General features: G+C 44.6%; 1 protein-coding gene across 2 annotated transcripts in view; it reads left to right on the top strand.

Annotated features, from left to right (window-relative positions):
• FAM234B (family with sequence similarity 234 member B) overlaps positions 1-16,633 on the top strand; it is a 66,106-nt gene extending 49,473 nt beyond the window's left edge. For both annotated transcript variants that reach the window (XM_074325987.1, XM_019744757.2), the window contains 9 exons: positions 876-1,006; positions 4,561-4,708; positions 5,067-5,208; positions 6,396-6,539; positions 6,713-6,794; positions 9,452-9,607; positions 12,017-12,131; positions 13,215-13,435; positions 14,023-16,633. In XM_074325987.1, coding sequence (XP_074182088.1) covers positions 876-1,006; positions 4,561-4,708; positions 5,067-5,208; positions 6,396-6,539; positions 6,713-6,794; positions 9,452-9,607; positions 12,017-12,131; positions 13,215-13,435; positions 14,023-14,028 — 1,145 coding nt within the window. In that variant the 3' untranslated portion in view covers positions 14,029-16,633. The remainder of the gene's footprint in view (positions 1-875; positions 1,007-4,560; positions 4,709-5,066; positions 5,209-6,395; positions 6,540-6,712; positions 6,795-9,451; positions 9,608-12,016; positions 12,132-13,214; positions 13,436-14,022) is intronic.
• The last annotated feature ends 366 nt before the right edge of the window (positions 16,634-16,999 follow it).

The following is a 16,999-nucleotide window of genomic DNA, read 5'->3' as shown; positions in this document are numbered from 1 at the left end:
CTGATTCACTACTCTGGAGGTGGTTATTAAGGGAGGTACAGAAGGGGTTGGAGTGGACTGAGTACCAGACCTGTGGTTTAACCTGTTTGATGATAGGAAGGGGGCTAAGCTGAGTTATCTAAACAGAACAGAAACTACCCTGAGACCTTTGCTTTGTAAATAGTCTCTCTACTCCGTTCTTTGTACAAGATAGCTGAGTGTTGTCCCTTCATATTTGATGTATATAGGGTCCCTGTGTAAATTTGGGCATTAACTACTTAAAATGGTGTCAGTGAAGAAGTAAGATTTGTTGAGATGTGGATTTGGCCTTTTAGCTGCTTACTGCATTCAGACATGTATGACAAAAGAAATAAAAAAGAATCCTATATAATGGAGGCTCCTTCTAGTTTCAGAGGTCAGTGTTTGGTCATGGGGTACTTCTGAGTGAAAAGAAATTGAATGTGAGTTAAGTCTAGAGCTGAGATCATCTTGGAAACCTACAATTTCTTTACTCACGTGACCGTGTAATAGGAGAGAGAGTTGTTTTGGTGGGCTACCCTTGGGTGGTTCCTACTAGTTGTAATAATCTATAACAGATCGATTCCTCTGTCCCAGATCAGTGCGCTCCTCTCTCCTGGATAGACTGTAGCACCTCCATTTTATCTAAAAAATGCAGGTGTGCAGTTATTACATGGGTTTGGTACCCAGATACTTGAGGATTTCATCTTACACTCCCTGCTTCCTTCCTCCCCAGTAAGATAAAAAACGAAAGTAAGTAGGAATTGCTGTCTGTTGTTTAGCCGTTGAGGTCCTCTTCTCTGGCCTGGGGGCATCGTGTCAGCCTTTTTCACAGGCAGAAAGTCAGAATTGTGATCAGCCTGTTTGTTCTTCTCTAGGGAAAGCCATTTGGACTTTAAACCCAAACTACTTATCCAATGGGACCCTGGCTGCCCCAGGGGTGGCGCTGCCTGATGTGGATGACGATGGTGTTAGAGATCTTGTGGTTCTGGCCATTGGGGAATTGCAGGTATGCTCTGTATTAAATGGTCCTTGTTTTGTATAGGGAATGCTTCAACTTTAGTCAGTTCTGAGCAGTATTAGAAATGCTGCTTGAAACCTTATTACCAGGGCTTAGGTTTAAATAAATTTGCCTTATGAGATTAAATAAATAAATTACCATTGTGAACCCATTTTCCTAGCAGGGAAATGGTTCCATTGACCGTGGCATGATGGAGGTTTGCAGCCAGATAGGCCCATGGTTGAGTTCCTGTCCTACCACTTGGTAGCTTTGTGGCCTTGGGTAAGCCACGGAACCTCCCAAGCCTCGTTTTCTTTGTATGTAAAATGGGAAGAATATTCTATCTAGTGGCTGGATTCTTATGAAAGTTAGAGTTAACATAGCTTTAACTGCTTATGTATGTATTTTTAGTTTTATTATATTTTACGTATTTAGCGTTTATTTCAACTATAAAACAAAATGACTGATGGAAAGTCCATAAAACAAATATAGAAAAAATTATAAGTCGGACAAGAAACAACAATGACCAAAGAAAGGAGAGTTACAGTTTAGGCTGTGACAGTGCAGAGTTTGATTCTAGTACAGTGGTCCTTATTATGCCCCTCAGTTGTGCTGCGCCAGAACTCCAGTGCCCTGGAACTAATTATTCTCCGCCCAGGTAAAATAATAGGTTCCCCCGCAAGTCACAGGAAAGAATACGTGAATGAACAGATTTATCTCAGTTTCACATTTTTGTTTCTGAAGCTCTTTTCCAAGCTTCTCCAAGACCGTTTCTCAGACTTCCTCCTGTGCATCTGCCAGGAGATGCCTGTACTCAAAAGAATTGGCAGAGAACGGTTGTGGAAAAATGTGGATATAGACCATTTTACCTCATTTGATAGCTTATTTTAATTTCAATAGACCTTGTATTTGCTGTTGTGATTTTTGTAATGCATATATGGAGTGGAGTTATAAAATCTGCAAGGAATATTACTTAGAACAGAAGTAAACAAAATTTCGTATGGCTTTCTGCCAAGAGCACCATAAGCTCACTCAGTGTCCCCCATCACACGTTCCGAGGAGCACTGCACGAATTCACCGGATAATGCCTTATGTTTGTGAGATGAGAGGGAAGAAGAGAGATGAGGAAAATTTTTGAAGGCAAGTCAGTTTTAAGAGTACTTTCTGTTAGTTTTTCTTCGGCTAGCCAATTAGTCTTAGACTGAACCAAGAATTCAGGAATTATTCACATAATTTTTTTATCCCAGTCACTGAATAGAGACTGGGGGCTAGGGGAAATTTCAGTGATTATATCCATCATGGAGGGCATTCCAAAGCAGAAAGTATGGGGAGTTTCTTTTTAATGGAATTACCGTTAGCAGAGCCATAGCAAGACATTGAGCAAGTTTATAATCTAGACCTTAATACCCCATGTAACATCTTATCAGCAGGTGATGATTGATGGGGTAATTGTTTAAGCCTTCAGGGACCCTCCACAGTGAGGCCTCTGCTAGAGGAATTGGCTTCTTGCCAGTTCTGCTGTGCCTTTTGTGTTTTGTCTCCACCAAAAACCAAAACAAAAAAAGTGCCCAACTGTTCTCGCAGAATTGACTCATTTGCACAGTGTATACAGTTGTAAAATAGTCTCCATTCTGCCTAAAAAGTGATGGGATACACTAGAAAAATCACGGAGAAGTGATGGGTTTAGAGCAAGCAATAGCTTTGTCTTTATACTGACTTTTTTTGACTTCTCTCATCCACCAGAATCTGAAGAACCTGTTTAAGCTACAGATATGGAAGGCTCTCTTCACAAGGAATGCAATATATTAGGTCCATGACTTAGAGCAATTGCATTCTGAGATCTGGGCTTAGAGTGAGGTGGGCTTAGGACAGCTGATGATTGAGGAACTGGGTTCGAGGAACTGATCTGGCCTAGAACTTAGTGGGAAGGGACCTTAAAAGCCATGTGGTTTACCCTCTTATACCAGGCTGTAATCCCTGATGCTGTATTCCAGACTCATTGGCACCCAGACTCTCCCCGAGTACTCAGGCTGATGGGACTACCGCTACTTTGTGAGGCAGTCCCTTTCATTTTTGGTCAGGTCTAGAAAATATTGATGAGAAATCTGCTTTCTCATAGCGTCCGTACATTGTCCAGCTTCAGCCCCACAGAGCTACCCCGAATGAATCTAATCCTCTTTCTACATGAAAGCCTTTAGCTGTTAACCTCATCCCTCTAAGCCTGCTACTTTCAAGGCTGAATATTCCTAATTTCTCCTACTGTTCCTCATGCTACATGAAGTCCAAGCTACATGAAGTCTCTCTTTTTTAATTTCTTTCCCTTTGCAGTTTGTCCATATCTCTTGTAAAATGTGGTCTCCATATCTGAAAACAGTATTCTGTTTGTAATATGACCGGTTATAGTGACCTAAGGAAATTGTTACTTCTTGTGATACAGACTCTGTATTTCTGTTAATGCAGCCAAATATGGTGATAGCCTTTCTAAGATCTAGTTTTTGTGTATAATCAATTAAAACACCCACGTCTTTTAATCAATCAATTAATTAATGGCCGATTTCTTCTTCCAGATTTTGACCCATCTTCTGGCCTAAGACTTTCTTGAATTTTGAGTTTGTCATATGGTATATTAGCTGTCCCTCTCAGCTTTGTGATCAGCGTGAATTCTATTCATTCAAGTCTGAAAAGAATGATGAATAGGAATGAGAGTAGCACAGTGTGTGCCATTTCTCTAAAACCTCCCTCTGGGTTGGCACTGACTCTACTCTGGGTATGCTGAAAACCACTTCTCTTTATTTGTCCATAAGAATTCATGATGATAAGCTTCGTCAGAAGGTTTACTGAAGTCAGGATATGGATACAGTCAGTCCTCATATTTCCCAACCAGCAACTCTGTTCCCCAAATAAAATCCTCTAGAGCAGGGGTCTGCAAACTATGGCTTGCAGATCAACTTTGGCCCACTGCTTGTTTTTGTAAATAAAATTTTACTGGAACACAGCCACACCCATTTATTTATGTATTACCTATGGCTGCTTTCACACAATGGCGGTAGAGCAGAGCAGTTGCTAGAAACCATCTGGTTTGCATAACCTGAAATATTTACCATCTAGCCTTTCACAGAAAAAGTTTGCTTATCTTTGCTTGAGAGTGAGGTTGATATTTTCCAGGCCAGACATGTAATGTTATGATGGTAGATCACCACCTGCATGGCTTCTTGTTGGGACCAAATATTACTGGGGACTCCTGGGTATGAGAGTGGAGAGCGGGGGTCAGCTGTCCTATACTTAGCTCTGGGCTAGAATTCTGTTCATTAGCAACAACTGCTTCAGAGAAATTCCCTGAGCTACCATGAAGATGCCCTTTGCAGGTATCTAACAAGGGAATGGGACATTTGCCTCTTACTTCCTGGGAAGTTAAGTGAAGCAGGTTTGGCTTTGTGCTTTCCAACTTTGGGAAGTGTTTCTGAACCCTTAGCTAACGAGGAAGCAATGACTATGTATAGAAACTATTTGATTAGGAAACGCTAGGGTTTCTATTGACTTGACCCCCTTCTTTGTCTCTTCAGCCAGATCTGTGCTTTCTGCTGGTGTCTGGTCGGACAGGGAGTCCAGTGGGCCGACCTGTGAAGTACAGCATTGTGGGAGCGGGGAATCTGATTGGTCCTCAGGTTTACATCACCACAAATGGGGCTGTCTACATCCTGTTTGGCTTTGGTAAGAAGCAAGGATCATTTTGCTATTGCTCCCCATTAGTGTATGTGATTAGGCCTCTTTTGTGAAGCAGTGTGAAAGCTCAGGAATTGTTGACATGAGCCCTTTCATCACCTCCTGTCGCAGGCACTGCTCAGTGCCCCCACCTATTGCACATTATTAACTCTGCTTTCCCTTGCTTCCTTCTCCAAAGAGAAGAGTCTTTGGTCGGCATTTACAAAATCACTTCCAGGTTCGCTCCATGTTGGACCAGTCTGGGCGGGCTATATCTGACAGGCTCCGTGTCTCTCACTCAGATCCTCACCCTGGGAGAGTTGTATTAAATTCAACTTCTCAGTGTTGGTTCTTCCTGTGGTGCTAGGTAATATCCAGGCTGTCGCCCTGCGGGACATTTTTGTTCAGGCACAGAATCGAGACAGCTCACCACCTTCTCTGCAGATAGAAGAGCCAGAATGGGAGAAGCGAAGGTCCATCAACCTGTCTGAGCTTATTGACATTTACAGGTAGGGCAGACATCTGACCTTGTCACTGACATCCCTGATCTCTCACATGCCGTGGAGTCTCTAAGTTTGGTTGGGCTGGTGAATATGTGGGTAGAGTTTGAGGGGGAAACAGTGCTAGCCTTAATATGCTATTTTCTGATCTGGTTAATGTGAACGAGAAGTTTTCTTTTCCTGATAACATAATGTGTTGATATCTACAGAGGGTGCCAAACACATGTATACACATTTTAAGAAAGGAAAAAACTGTATTAAATTGTAATAAGCCATACAGATAACAAGAGATGAATACAGGTCATGTGTATACATTTGTTTGGTACCTCTGTATTCGTTAGTGACTGTGATATGTGATCCCTTTGCATATAAGTTGTAAGGAAGGATATTTGTGTAGGGTTCTGAGTCAGAGTAGGGCAGGGTCAGGCTGGGGAACCTTCAGGTAGGAAGATAGATTTACTTAAAATAACTGTAAAACTGTAGATTTATTTAAAATAACTATTTGTAAAACTGTGCTGAAGTATCTGCCCCACTCTTTATTTTTCTCTTAGTGGAGTCATCATTTTGGAAGAAGCAAGCATAAGCATCCATGAAATATTATTTTTTAATTTCTGTTTATTTTTTAACTAAAAGCATGTAATTTGTCATATGCTGTGGATTTTTACCCATTTAAACCCAGGCCTGGGTGATAATTGTCTTTATTGTTTTCTACCAGAAGTTTAAAATCATTTTCTAGCATTTTCTCGGGCAGTATCATGTTTTAGTGAATTGGGTAGATGTCAAATAAAATGGTCCCAGTTGTACAGGGAAAGAAATAAGGTGATGAAGTGTATACATGAAGTGCTATCCAAGCGGAATGACAGTTTCAAGCCTTCTGTCCAGATCTCTATCTGCCTGCCCTACCATTCTCCGTGGCTCTGTTGGGTTTCCCAGAGTATCCAACGTGGGAGGTATGGCTCTGTGGCACTTCTGTGAGTTCCTTTTGAACTTATATGAGTTTTCTAGGGATCTTTGGTTTTTCAAGGTCAAGAAAATGAGATTCAGCTGGAATGGCAGAGTGTCCCACTTGATAAGCTATGGTGGGAGCGGACTCCAAGAGCATGTACAAACATGTTCACTGAGAGAAAAAGCCCAACTAGGTGGGTCAGGAATCTCAGCCAAGCCGGAGGCTAACTGCTGGGGTCTTGTTCATCCAGTGATGGTGTTGAGCTGCTCCAGCTGGTGAAGGCACCGGATTCCAACTGCAGCAATCTCCTGATCACAACGCGACAAGGCCTTGTCCTGCTTCGGGGGCACAGCCTTCTGCCTTCCTGGACACTGAGCCTTGACGGCTTGCACAGGTTTGCAGAGCTCCTCCTCGCGTGTGCTGTTTTCATCCACTCTCCCATGTTCACCAACTGCCCAGAACAGTGGTGTGGTATCTGGGGCTGATGCAAGAGCAGGGAGGGAAGGAGTTCCTTGTTTTTCTTGTTTCTTATTCGCTGTCGATCACTTACTTTGTTCTCATTTGCAGCCAGCCTACTTCTGGGTATTTCACTGACGATCAGACATTAGACTTCCTTCTGCAGATACAGGATGGCATTGGGCTGAAAAAGGTAAAGCCTTGGGACTCAAAATCAATCCAAACATATATCAAGTATGTACTTTGTCTCCAGCCCTGTGCTAGGCATTGTGAGAAACAAAAAGAACCTAAAATATGGTCCCTTCTTTCCAAGAACTCCAAGCCTAGCTGAGTGGATCAAATGAAACCTCACAGTTCAGTGCTAAACCTGTAGCTCTGGAAATTTTTCTCGCTAACCTCCTTCCTGCACAGGAGGACCTTCTTCTGGATTCCTGACTTACTCGTAGAGTTAAGCAATAGGAGCCTTCTGAAGTCGCTTGGTGCAGAAAGACAGGCATTAATCAATTTAATACTTTAGGACATACATATATACACCTGAGATTTCAGAGAAGGCAGGACATTTTCGTTGCTGTGTTGTTATGGAGGGCTTTATAAAGGAGGGAAGGATGAGCCGGGCCTTGAAAGCTGAACTGTATTTCTGTGCGGAGGGGGTAGATGGGGAAGCATGCCGGGTCAGGAAGGCCAGAGAGCCAGAGACAGAATGTGATGGCAGGTCCCAAGGACACAGTGGGTCTTTCTGATTGTACATGAGATTGCCTATGGTGAGCATAGCAATGATTGGATAGACAGTTTATTCATTTCTTTAACATTACAAGTAGAATTAGAGTTTTTAAAATTTCTTTGTAATGCTTGACCTAGCTTTTTGGCCTATCTTTGCTGTAAAATATGTATCTATATATTGCACACTGTTCCCTGAGAGAGAGTGCAACAAACACTTACTCATCACCTCGGGTGTGTGCCAAGTTCTGTGCTGGGCACACAGGTGATGTCTGGAGACACAGCACTAATGACAAGGCCACCATCTGTGTTGCTCGTATCACTGGGGTGTCTGTGCACACAGGTCTCCCGCGTTGTGGTAAGTGCTGTCATGGAGGTTTGCGCAGTGCCACGGGGATGTGGGGACTAGATGGAGAAGCTTTATGTTGCTCAGAGGTCGAATGTGCAGAATCACGAGAGCAGAGCAGAGGTTTGCTGGATGGACAAATAAGGACGGTCTGAGAGGCGTTCCTGCCAGGGAGATCAGAAAGCAAGGCTGCAGAATCTGGGTGAGGTGTTGGAAGCAGTAGGGCTATTTGGTCACAAGCAGGTCTGATGATACAGAGTCACTTCAGGAAGAGTCTTCCAGCAGTGCTGTAAGGAAGCATTGTCTGATTGTATTTCAAAGGAACTTTGGGTAGAGATGGGAATTTTCATTGCCATTCCTAGGAAAATTAAAAGAAAACAGTGGATATAGTAGGCCCGTGAAGAGCTGAGATGCTGAGGGTTCACACCGGATTTTAATCTTGGCTCCACTACTTACTGGTGACCTTGGGCAAATGATATAATTTCACCTCGCTGCAGTTCCTGTACAACAGTGGTAACAGTACTGCCTCCCTTCATAGGCGTATTGTGACAGTTAAATGAAATAATATGTGTGACTGGATAAAATTGTTTAGTGCAGAATCTTGAACTGCTGGCTGTTTTCCTCTCTGCTTCCTCAGAGGAAAGGGTCTTTTGTGAGGCAGCGTCTGAGCGTGGGCAGAGAAGGGCAGGACCTGAGAGACTGGAGGAATAGGGAGGTGATGGTTGAAAGACGTGCAGTCCTTCTACTTACGGAAGAACAAAGACACTGAGGACAGAGGGCAAAAGGCATTGGGGCTGGAGGTAAATGGGAGAGTTTCTTGGGGATTTTGGCAAGTGACAGGCTCTAGAACTGTGAGGTGTGAGGTGTTTGTGGTGATGGGAGATGTAAGTGCTGCCAAGGATTATAAATTCAGCTCCCTTAATTATCCTTTGAGAGATGCAGCTAGGAAGAGAATCTCTTGATTTATTTTCGCCTGTTTCAACTGTGCTCTTTTAAATTTGAGACGTCCCTAGGGCTGGGCTGCCTGTGTCACAATACCAGTGGTCAAACGAGAAAGTTCTTAGCACTGTGGCCTAGTGCTGAGCTGACTTAATCATTCCCTCTACATGTTGCTGCAGTCGGGGGAGGGAAGGAGCAGGAGTGAGGCACTGCTGTTGGCACCACCACTACAGAATGGCTGGCTCCTCTGTCCGGGGACTGTCTGAAACCTGAACAATTAAGTCATCTCCTGTCTCTGAGCCTCCATTTTCTCATCTATAACAGGAGAGGATCCCTTTGTCACTTTGTCAGATGGCAGCTGTTCTATGGGGTTGACTGGGTCCGGAAGAGTTACTAGACCAGCCACACTTCCAAGTGGTTATGGGTAGAAGAAAACAGCATTTGAGGGGGCAACGCAGGAACCTGCTTCCTCCTGAGCTGCGCTTCCCTCCGTCACCTTTCAGCCAAGCAGCGTGAAACCTGACAGCAGCCCCTGGCTACCTGCTGTGGATAATGGGAGGCTAGATAGAGGACAGAAAGTCCTCTCAAGACACCAGGTCCAAATTTACTAGATAATTTATGTCTTCTTCTCATCTGAAAATCCTATGGTGCTTTAAACTCTGTCAGATGGTAGCAAGGTTTGCAGAAAACTGGGTCCTGATCCTGGCTGTTATTTAATGCTCTCTGAACACCGAATTTGTTCACATCTGATAAGCTCAACCTGTTACTATGTTGTTTGAATATCTGTGTGTGTGTGTTTTCTTGACTTGCTGACTTTCTAAGGCCCGGCTGTACTCACTGTCTTACAGATGATGGTGGTGGATGGGGACACTGGCTCGGTTGTTTGGAATTACAGTGCTCCGTGTCACATGAGAGAAACGCCAACCACCTCAGCGGTTACTGCAGACTTGAAGTCTGTCTTCCTCTTTTGGGCTGAAGGGCTGTCAGCTGCATCTCCCAATTCTGTGAGTGAGCTCAGAGGGTCCCTTTGTCACTTTGTCAGGTGGCAGCTCTTCTGTGGGGTTGACTGGGTCCGGAAGTGTTATTAGACCAGCCACACTTCCAAGTGGTTATGGGTAGAAGAAAACAGCATTTGAGGGGGCAACGCAGGAACCTGCTTCCTCCTGAGCTACGCCTCCCTCTGTCACCTTTCAGCCAAGCAGCGTGAAACCTGACAGCAGCCCCTGGCTACCTGGTATGGCTAGTAGGAGGCTAGATAGAGGACAGAAAGTCCTCTCAAGACACCAGGTCCTTATTGACAGATGATTCATACGTGCTGCAGTTGTTGAAGAGAGAGAATTATGCCTGGTCTGGAAGGCGCAGGGAAAGTTTCAGGGAAGGTGAAGCTGGGCTTTGAGCTGAATAAACTGAGACTGCAGAAACAGGTGTGGGGGTGGGGATGGCAAAGCAGTGGGGGGGGGACATGGATGGGGCAGCAGCTGAGAGTTCACCTGGGGCGGGGGATTATGGGAGAGAAGTTCTAACACATAGAAGGCAGATCTTAGAGAGTCTTGAATGCTATATTCAGTATTTTGATGGGGTCGATGAGTCAGGGGGGGTCTCCTATAATAGGTGCCTGGGAGTTTTTAGGGGGACCCACCCTGATTTCATTCAGTTAAACACATCTTGACCAGTACCTACTACGTGCCATGCACCATATTCTCTGTCGGGACCTGAGGATACACTGGAAACAGTGCTGGCCTTCTAGAAAAGACAGGTGGTCCCCGATGGGGGAGCCTGAATGGGAAGAGTCCTGAGTTCATCGACTACGTACTCTCAGACAAGTCCCTCAGCTTTTCTCAGCTTTGTGCTCTTATCCATGAGTGAAGATGCGAATGTATTCCCTCCTTGTGAGGATCAGATTGACTTAAAATGTAGGTTATAGTCTTAACTCTGCCATGCCCTAACATGGGACCATTGGCAATTGACCTAACATGTTAACTTCCTGCCTTCCTCATTTAATAAAATGAGGGGATTGGAGCAGGTGACTCTTAAATGTACGCGTCGTCTAAAAATAACCTCAAAACAAAGGCATGTTACAAATGCAGTTATAGAAAGTACAAATAAGTTTAAATGGAAGCCCAAAAGGAGGGAGATACTAATTTGGGGGAGACTAGGGAGCATTTTATGAAAGAGGTGGCATTCAAGTTGGGGACCTAAGGACGAGAAGTGTTTTAATGTGTGGCAATGGGCTAGAGAAGATGGTTGTTAGACAGTCTTAGGGGGAAATAAGATCGGCAAAGGTTAGACTGAGCGAAGTGGAGCATGAGTTTAGGTAATCATGAGACATTCTTGAAGCATGGAGTGGGCAGGTCCATAATTGGAGGAGGAGGCTGGAAAAAGGCAGATTTAGGTTAAATGGTGGAAGATAAGATCTTGGTTTTCATGCTAAAGAATTTGGGCTATTCTGTAGGCAGTAAGGACGGAGTTTGGCTATTTTCTTGTCCTGTTGTCTAAGCCAGAGATCTGTCCCACCGTGCAGGGGTTCCGACGGGTGTGGGCAAAGCGCTCTTTTGCTTTGTGGGCGTGCGGTGGGAGTGTGGCAGCTGCAGGCTTCCCGTGCATGTTTCTTCTTGCTTAGTGGATTCGTTCCCATGCTGACAATGTAGAAGCAGGGGGCCAGTCATCCCTCCCGGTTCCATTTCCTCCATGAGGGGAGGCCCAAAATGGTCCCACAGGAGGGGTGGTACTCGGGGAGCCCAGTAGAGCAGCGCCCTACTGGCATATATGTGTGCCTGCCGAATGCCATCCTTGCACAGAAGTTGAACTGTTAAAGGAAGTTCCAATGTGCATTTCTTCTGCTGTAGGGAATTTGGAGACTGACACAGAGGCCTTGCAATTTTTGCTTTACAGTTAATAACTTGCTTCTGTCGTTCTGTTTATTTCTGGAACTGATAAGATTTTTAACTTGACACTTGCAGTTGGCTTTAATATCCAATGAGAGGAAATGTCTTTGGTGCACTATGTTTTCACATGTAGATTTTGTCTCCATACATGCCCACCTGCTACAGGGGATGGACCTGCACTCAAATGCCCCGCAGGCGGGTGACTGTGAGGTCTCCACATTACATTTCTCCCTGGGGCATGTACATTTCCTTTCTGCCTTTTTCTTTTTTTTCCTCATAAGGGAGAAAGCATTTTCTAGCTCTAGTGGTTTGAAGAAGTTCGCGATCAGTCAGTGTTTTGAGCTCTTTGAATTATGTCTCCTGCATAGGGGAGTTTCTCTCCAACACATCATTGTAGTTGGGGTCAGGCCTTAGCATCTGAGAGGAATTACGAATCACCCCTGTCTCCTTTGCCCTGTTCATCTGAGGACTGTGATGTGTGGGGATGCAGAGTTACCTTTGCTCTTCCTTTTCACTTCTCCTTGTCAGGATGTCGTCCGAGCTGAGCCACCCAGCCTTCACCACCTTTACCTCCTGCATCCAGCATTCCCCTTGATTCTTCTGGATCTGGCCAATGCCACTGGCACAGTGACAGCATCGAAGGGTCAGTCCCGGTGCCGGTAGGGGTCTGTGTACGCATACGGGGGAGAGGATGTGCTGGCTGTGTGTGAGGACACCACTGTCCTACCCAGGGAAGGATGTGTGCTTTCAGATGACAGCAGGGGGGGTATGCTGAGTTGCCCTCGTTTTCCCTGGGGTCTGTGCTGCCCGGAGCCATGGCCAGAGTGTTCCCCCAGGGTGAGGACCCATACCCTCTGCATATGCGGCAAGCCCAGGGGAACGTGCAGTCCCATTCCCAAAGGGTCTAAGATGGTAATGACTCCTGCAGCCACTCACTCAGCAGACATTTACTGAGCATATGCCAGGCATTGTGCCAGGGGCTAGGAATGCAAATAATAGTAGTTTCTTGACCCTATAGGAGCTCAGGACTTGGAATTAACTGAGAGGGATACGATGCAGGTAGAATGTTTTCTCAGGGCCTTGGTTTAGCATCAGTGGAGCCTTTTCTCTGACTAGTAAAAGTAAACATGCCCATTGCATAGAAATGGCAGCCAGGAGACAACGGGAAAAAGAAAAATCTCCCATACTCTGACCACTCCTCACCACTGTTAACGTTTTGGAAGTATTCTTCTACTTTATATAATGTAGCTAAATAATATCATATAGCAAAATTGGGATCTGTGCTAGGGACCGTAAGTCAGGAAACCGAGACCCTGAAAACTCAGCCACTGCTGCCTGTTAGTGTGGAAGTGTCTGATGGTCTCCACCTCAGGGATCCTTGCCTCAGGCTGTCCGAAGGGAATCCGCTGTTCCTGCTGGGGGAGGGTGGGGAAGGCCAGACTGGCCATGTTTCCTTCACTTCTTTCCATATTCTCTTGCCATTCAAAGACTTGCTGTCTCCTTACAAACTTATTTGCCTTGAAGTTGCTTGGCCGGCATCCAGACCTTCACCACTATGCAGCCATTGTCTAGCTCAGTACCTTACATTTATTAGGTGCTCAATAAACTTCTGTGAATTAATGAAGGAGTAAATGAATAAATGAATCTAGCTGCGGAACCCAACTACTCTCCTGTTAGTGGAAATTTTCTGTCCTTGTTAACTGCTTTTGTTTTTGTCCTTCCTCAGTTGGAATTAACGACCTCTGGAAAGATGCCTTTTATGTTACCAGGACAACAGGGCCAAGCTCCAAAGGCCATTCAACACCCTTGGTGGTTAGCAAGCTTAGTCTACGGTGGGCACTGATGGAGGGCCAAATGGTCCAGCTGAAGGAGACTACCCCCAAAATTGGCCGTGGGGAGCTGCGAAGATTCCTCTCGAGGATAAAGTTTGTTGATTCTCCCTTGCAGGTGAATAGCTTCTGACAGACATATTTAGTCACTGTTGAGGTTTAAGACAAATACTACCAATTCCAACTTTGCTCTTCAGAGAGTAGGGAGAATGGGAGCCTTCTTGAGTAGCTGGGTACCAAGAACCAGTGCCGTTTTCTATGGGTGCTTCATTACCCTTGAGAAATGTTACTCAGTTGTTTTCAGCTGGAAATGGTACCACTCCCTTAACGGACATTTTGAAATGTGGGGTCATGGTTTTGATTCTCTCAGTGACTGACGGGGGTGTGGTATTTTCTGAGTAGGGACTAGTGATGCTGAAAGGCAGGGCTTGAGGCAGTTGCATAGCACAAAGAATTATCTTGCTCAAAATGCTAAAGCCGCCCCCTTCCCTATTCCCAAATATGAGTACTGTGGTCTAGTTCAATATTTAAGAGCTTACCATGGAAAAAGATAAAGTCTCTGGGCCTTTTTGGAGGGACACTTGTGAGCTATTGGGGCTACACAGAAAGACAAGAAAATAGAGGAATACTCTGACCTTCAGGTTTCCTCCATTTCTCTGCCATGGCAAAAATTAAAGTCACTGATACTTGCATCTTTTTCCCTAGATCTAGTCTGATGGAATCTTTAGTTTCAGAAGAAGCGAACAGAATGGATACCGTCTCTCTCCTGTCGGTGTAAAATCAGTTCTTTGGAGAGAAGGAAGACATCTCCAACCTCATTTCACCACCTCTGTGTGGTTGTTGCAGAGCACTTCGGAAGGCACGCTGGAGTTCTCTGATAACGGCACGATCCATTTGCTTGGGGTATTTTACCTACCTTTTCAATCCCCGTATTAACCCCCTCTAGGCACTCTGTGTGGATAATTTGGAAATGTGAATCTTACATAAGTGTTTTATATTTTGTATGTCTAATTTATAAACTCTTACTGGGAAATTCCAGTGAAGTTTTTCCCTGGAACATTTTGTTTTGCATTATGCCGTATGTGTATATTTTTTTAGCATTGTGATAAAGCATTTTCTAGATATGTCCTAAGCTTCAGGGACCCCGTTTCTTGTCCTTCTGAAATACATCTGGTTTGTGTGGTCATCTTAAGGCTTCCAGATGGCCTGCCTCTGATTCTGAGGGTCACTCATGTCTCTCCTTTTTCTCTCCCCACCTGTTCCTCAGCTTCTCCCCACTCTTAGCAGCAGTGCGAAAGGCTGACAGCGGGAGACGGAGTTAGCCACCCCAGCGTTTTCATCTCTCCCTTGTCTGACGTGTCCCGTCTCCTCTCACACTTTCCATCTCTATATATTTAGTGACCGTAAGAAGAACCATATTCCTATCAGAAGAGGAGCTAGAGAAATACAGTTTCAATGACCCACCTCTGACGAGGTCCATATGTTACTGTGTGGTCTTTTCGTTTTGCCAGTCATGATCTTTTTTACTGCAGTCACTTAAGAAGTTCTAGTGTGTATGTTATCCCCAACTTCCTGGAAAACCAGAAGTCAGCAACCACTGAGGCAGATACCTTATCTCTGCTTCATATCTACACTGCTTTCTTAGCATATTCTCCTGGGCATGCTCCTTACTGCTTCTCTTTTGCTCTCTTTTATTCAGGGATATTTTTGCTTTGCTTGCATGAGAGCAAAGCTGTTTCTGGACTTTTGTTCCATGAGTCCAGTATGCAACTATTTTGTCTTGTACATCTGCCTTGTAGAGCCTTTAAAGCATTGTATTTTGAGAAAATTCCTATGTAAATACTGTAACTTTTATAATTGGTTAAGTTCTTTAGAATTTTTTCCAGTGATTCTCCCTTCTTCTATATAAATATAGTGCTTCTATTAAGTTCTCTCCTAAACTTCTAGATCATTGTTTAGCAGAAAGTCCCACATTAGCTGGTGGAAAACTACTTTTCTTCTTGAATAATTTTGATAGGTCATCCCTGAGTGCAACTCAGGTTCTCTCTTTACTTGAACTTATATATTTTTAGCTTGTGTTAATAATGGGATTCCAGAAAATTTAGAGATTCCAGAAAATTAGGGGATATATATTAATTGCCCAACTGGTAAGCATTATGACATCACAGAGGTTGGTGGCAATAGCTCCACGCAGGCACATTGCCTGGCCTACAGGTTGGCATTCCCAGGTTTCTGGGCACCCCCTGCCTTAAACCTGTGAAAACAAATTTGGTTTCAACACTTTGAAAGGCATGTGTGGTCAAGCTTATTGTAAACTTGGGGAAATAATTACAGGATACCCAAGAGTATGGGGATGATTCCAGGTTCCCTTCTAGGGTTTGAATCTACCTGGCTAGCAGAGCGTAGGGTCTAGTTTGCTCTAGTAGAGAATTCTAAGGACTAATTTATAGGTGACTGAATGCCTACAACTTGGGTGGTAGTCTTGCAGCCTGGGCTGAGCTCTCCAGGCTGACACTCGGTTCTCCACCATATTGAGGCTTTCTGGGAAGGCAGCCAGTTTAGGCAGGAGTAAAGTGCAAAGTTGTTTCCTGAGGACCTGGTTTGGGGGCATTGTTTTGGGCAGAAGACTGTATTTATCCTGGATGAGTTCCAGAAATATGTAAGAGGAAGCTAGAAAAACATAATGTCCCTAAATTCTTCATGGTGTGTTTGCAAACCAACTTAACATAGATTGTTTTGACTGTTTGAATCTCTTTGCTAAACACAGTACAGGTTTCAGGTTTCTTCTCCCTCTTGCAACCAGTCAGAGGGTATAAATGATGGTGGAAGATTGAGGAAGCTTCATCTGACCCATGTGGGTGCTGGTTCCTTGTCCAGTGTGTCCCCAAACTTCCTTTTCCTCATAGATACCCACCCACCCAGATATGTGAGATAGGAAGTACTGCTTTCTTTCTCCATTGCCAACGTGGGGTTGCCAGCAAAGCCAGTATGACAATTACCTAGAAGTAGTAACGACTTCTGCAAATGCAGGGATCATCCTCCTTGCAATCTCCTTCCTTCCCTCACACATCCTCCCGTGTGCCCTAGACCATATTCCCATTCCCGCAGATGGTCTCTCCTCGCCCTTCTAGTGGTATGGTGATACCAACCCCTTGAATGTAAATTGCTATCCATGAGATACGGGGGATGGTGAAAGAGGCAGAGCTGTGAAGGAACAGGGACAGTGGCACCCTGGCAGCTGGTATATATATTGTCAGGAAGCACCATTTAAAATGTGAATTGTTACAGAACAAATAAATACTATGTAATAGGAACATATTTGTGTGCCATTGTCATTCTTCTTAGTCGTCAAGGATGGTTTGTTTTCCCTTATGGAAAAGAGAAAGGGCAAGTGGATGGATGAGAAGGTGGGGATCCAGAGAGGAGTGTGTGCCACAGGCTTGTTCACTGTGGAAGTCTCCCATGTGGTTCTCCACTGGAGAACCATAGTCCTATCTGAATAGCTTCAGTGCCCATTTCTGGAAGCAGGCCTGTCCCTGCATGGGGTAGAAGCCTCATCTATACTAGTCTCCTGATGGCTTCCGTGATAGTATCTAATTTTCATTGGGTACCCACTCTTTGGATGCAGGCCATGTAATAGGCAGTGTGGAGGACGTGTTACACGTGTCAAAGCGACTTCATC

This window comes from Rhinolophus sinicus, linkage group LG02 (genome assembly GCF_036562045.2).
Source record: "Rhinolophus sinicus isolate RSC01 linkage group LG02, ASM3656204v1, whole genome shotgun sequence".
Lineage (NCBI taxonomy): Eukaryota > Metazoa > Chordata > Mammalia > Chiroptera > Rhinolophidae > Rhinolophus > Rhinolophus sinicus.
This window is presented reverse-complemented; position numbering and strand designations above follow the sequence as displayed.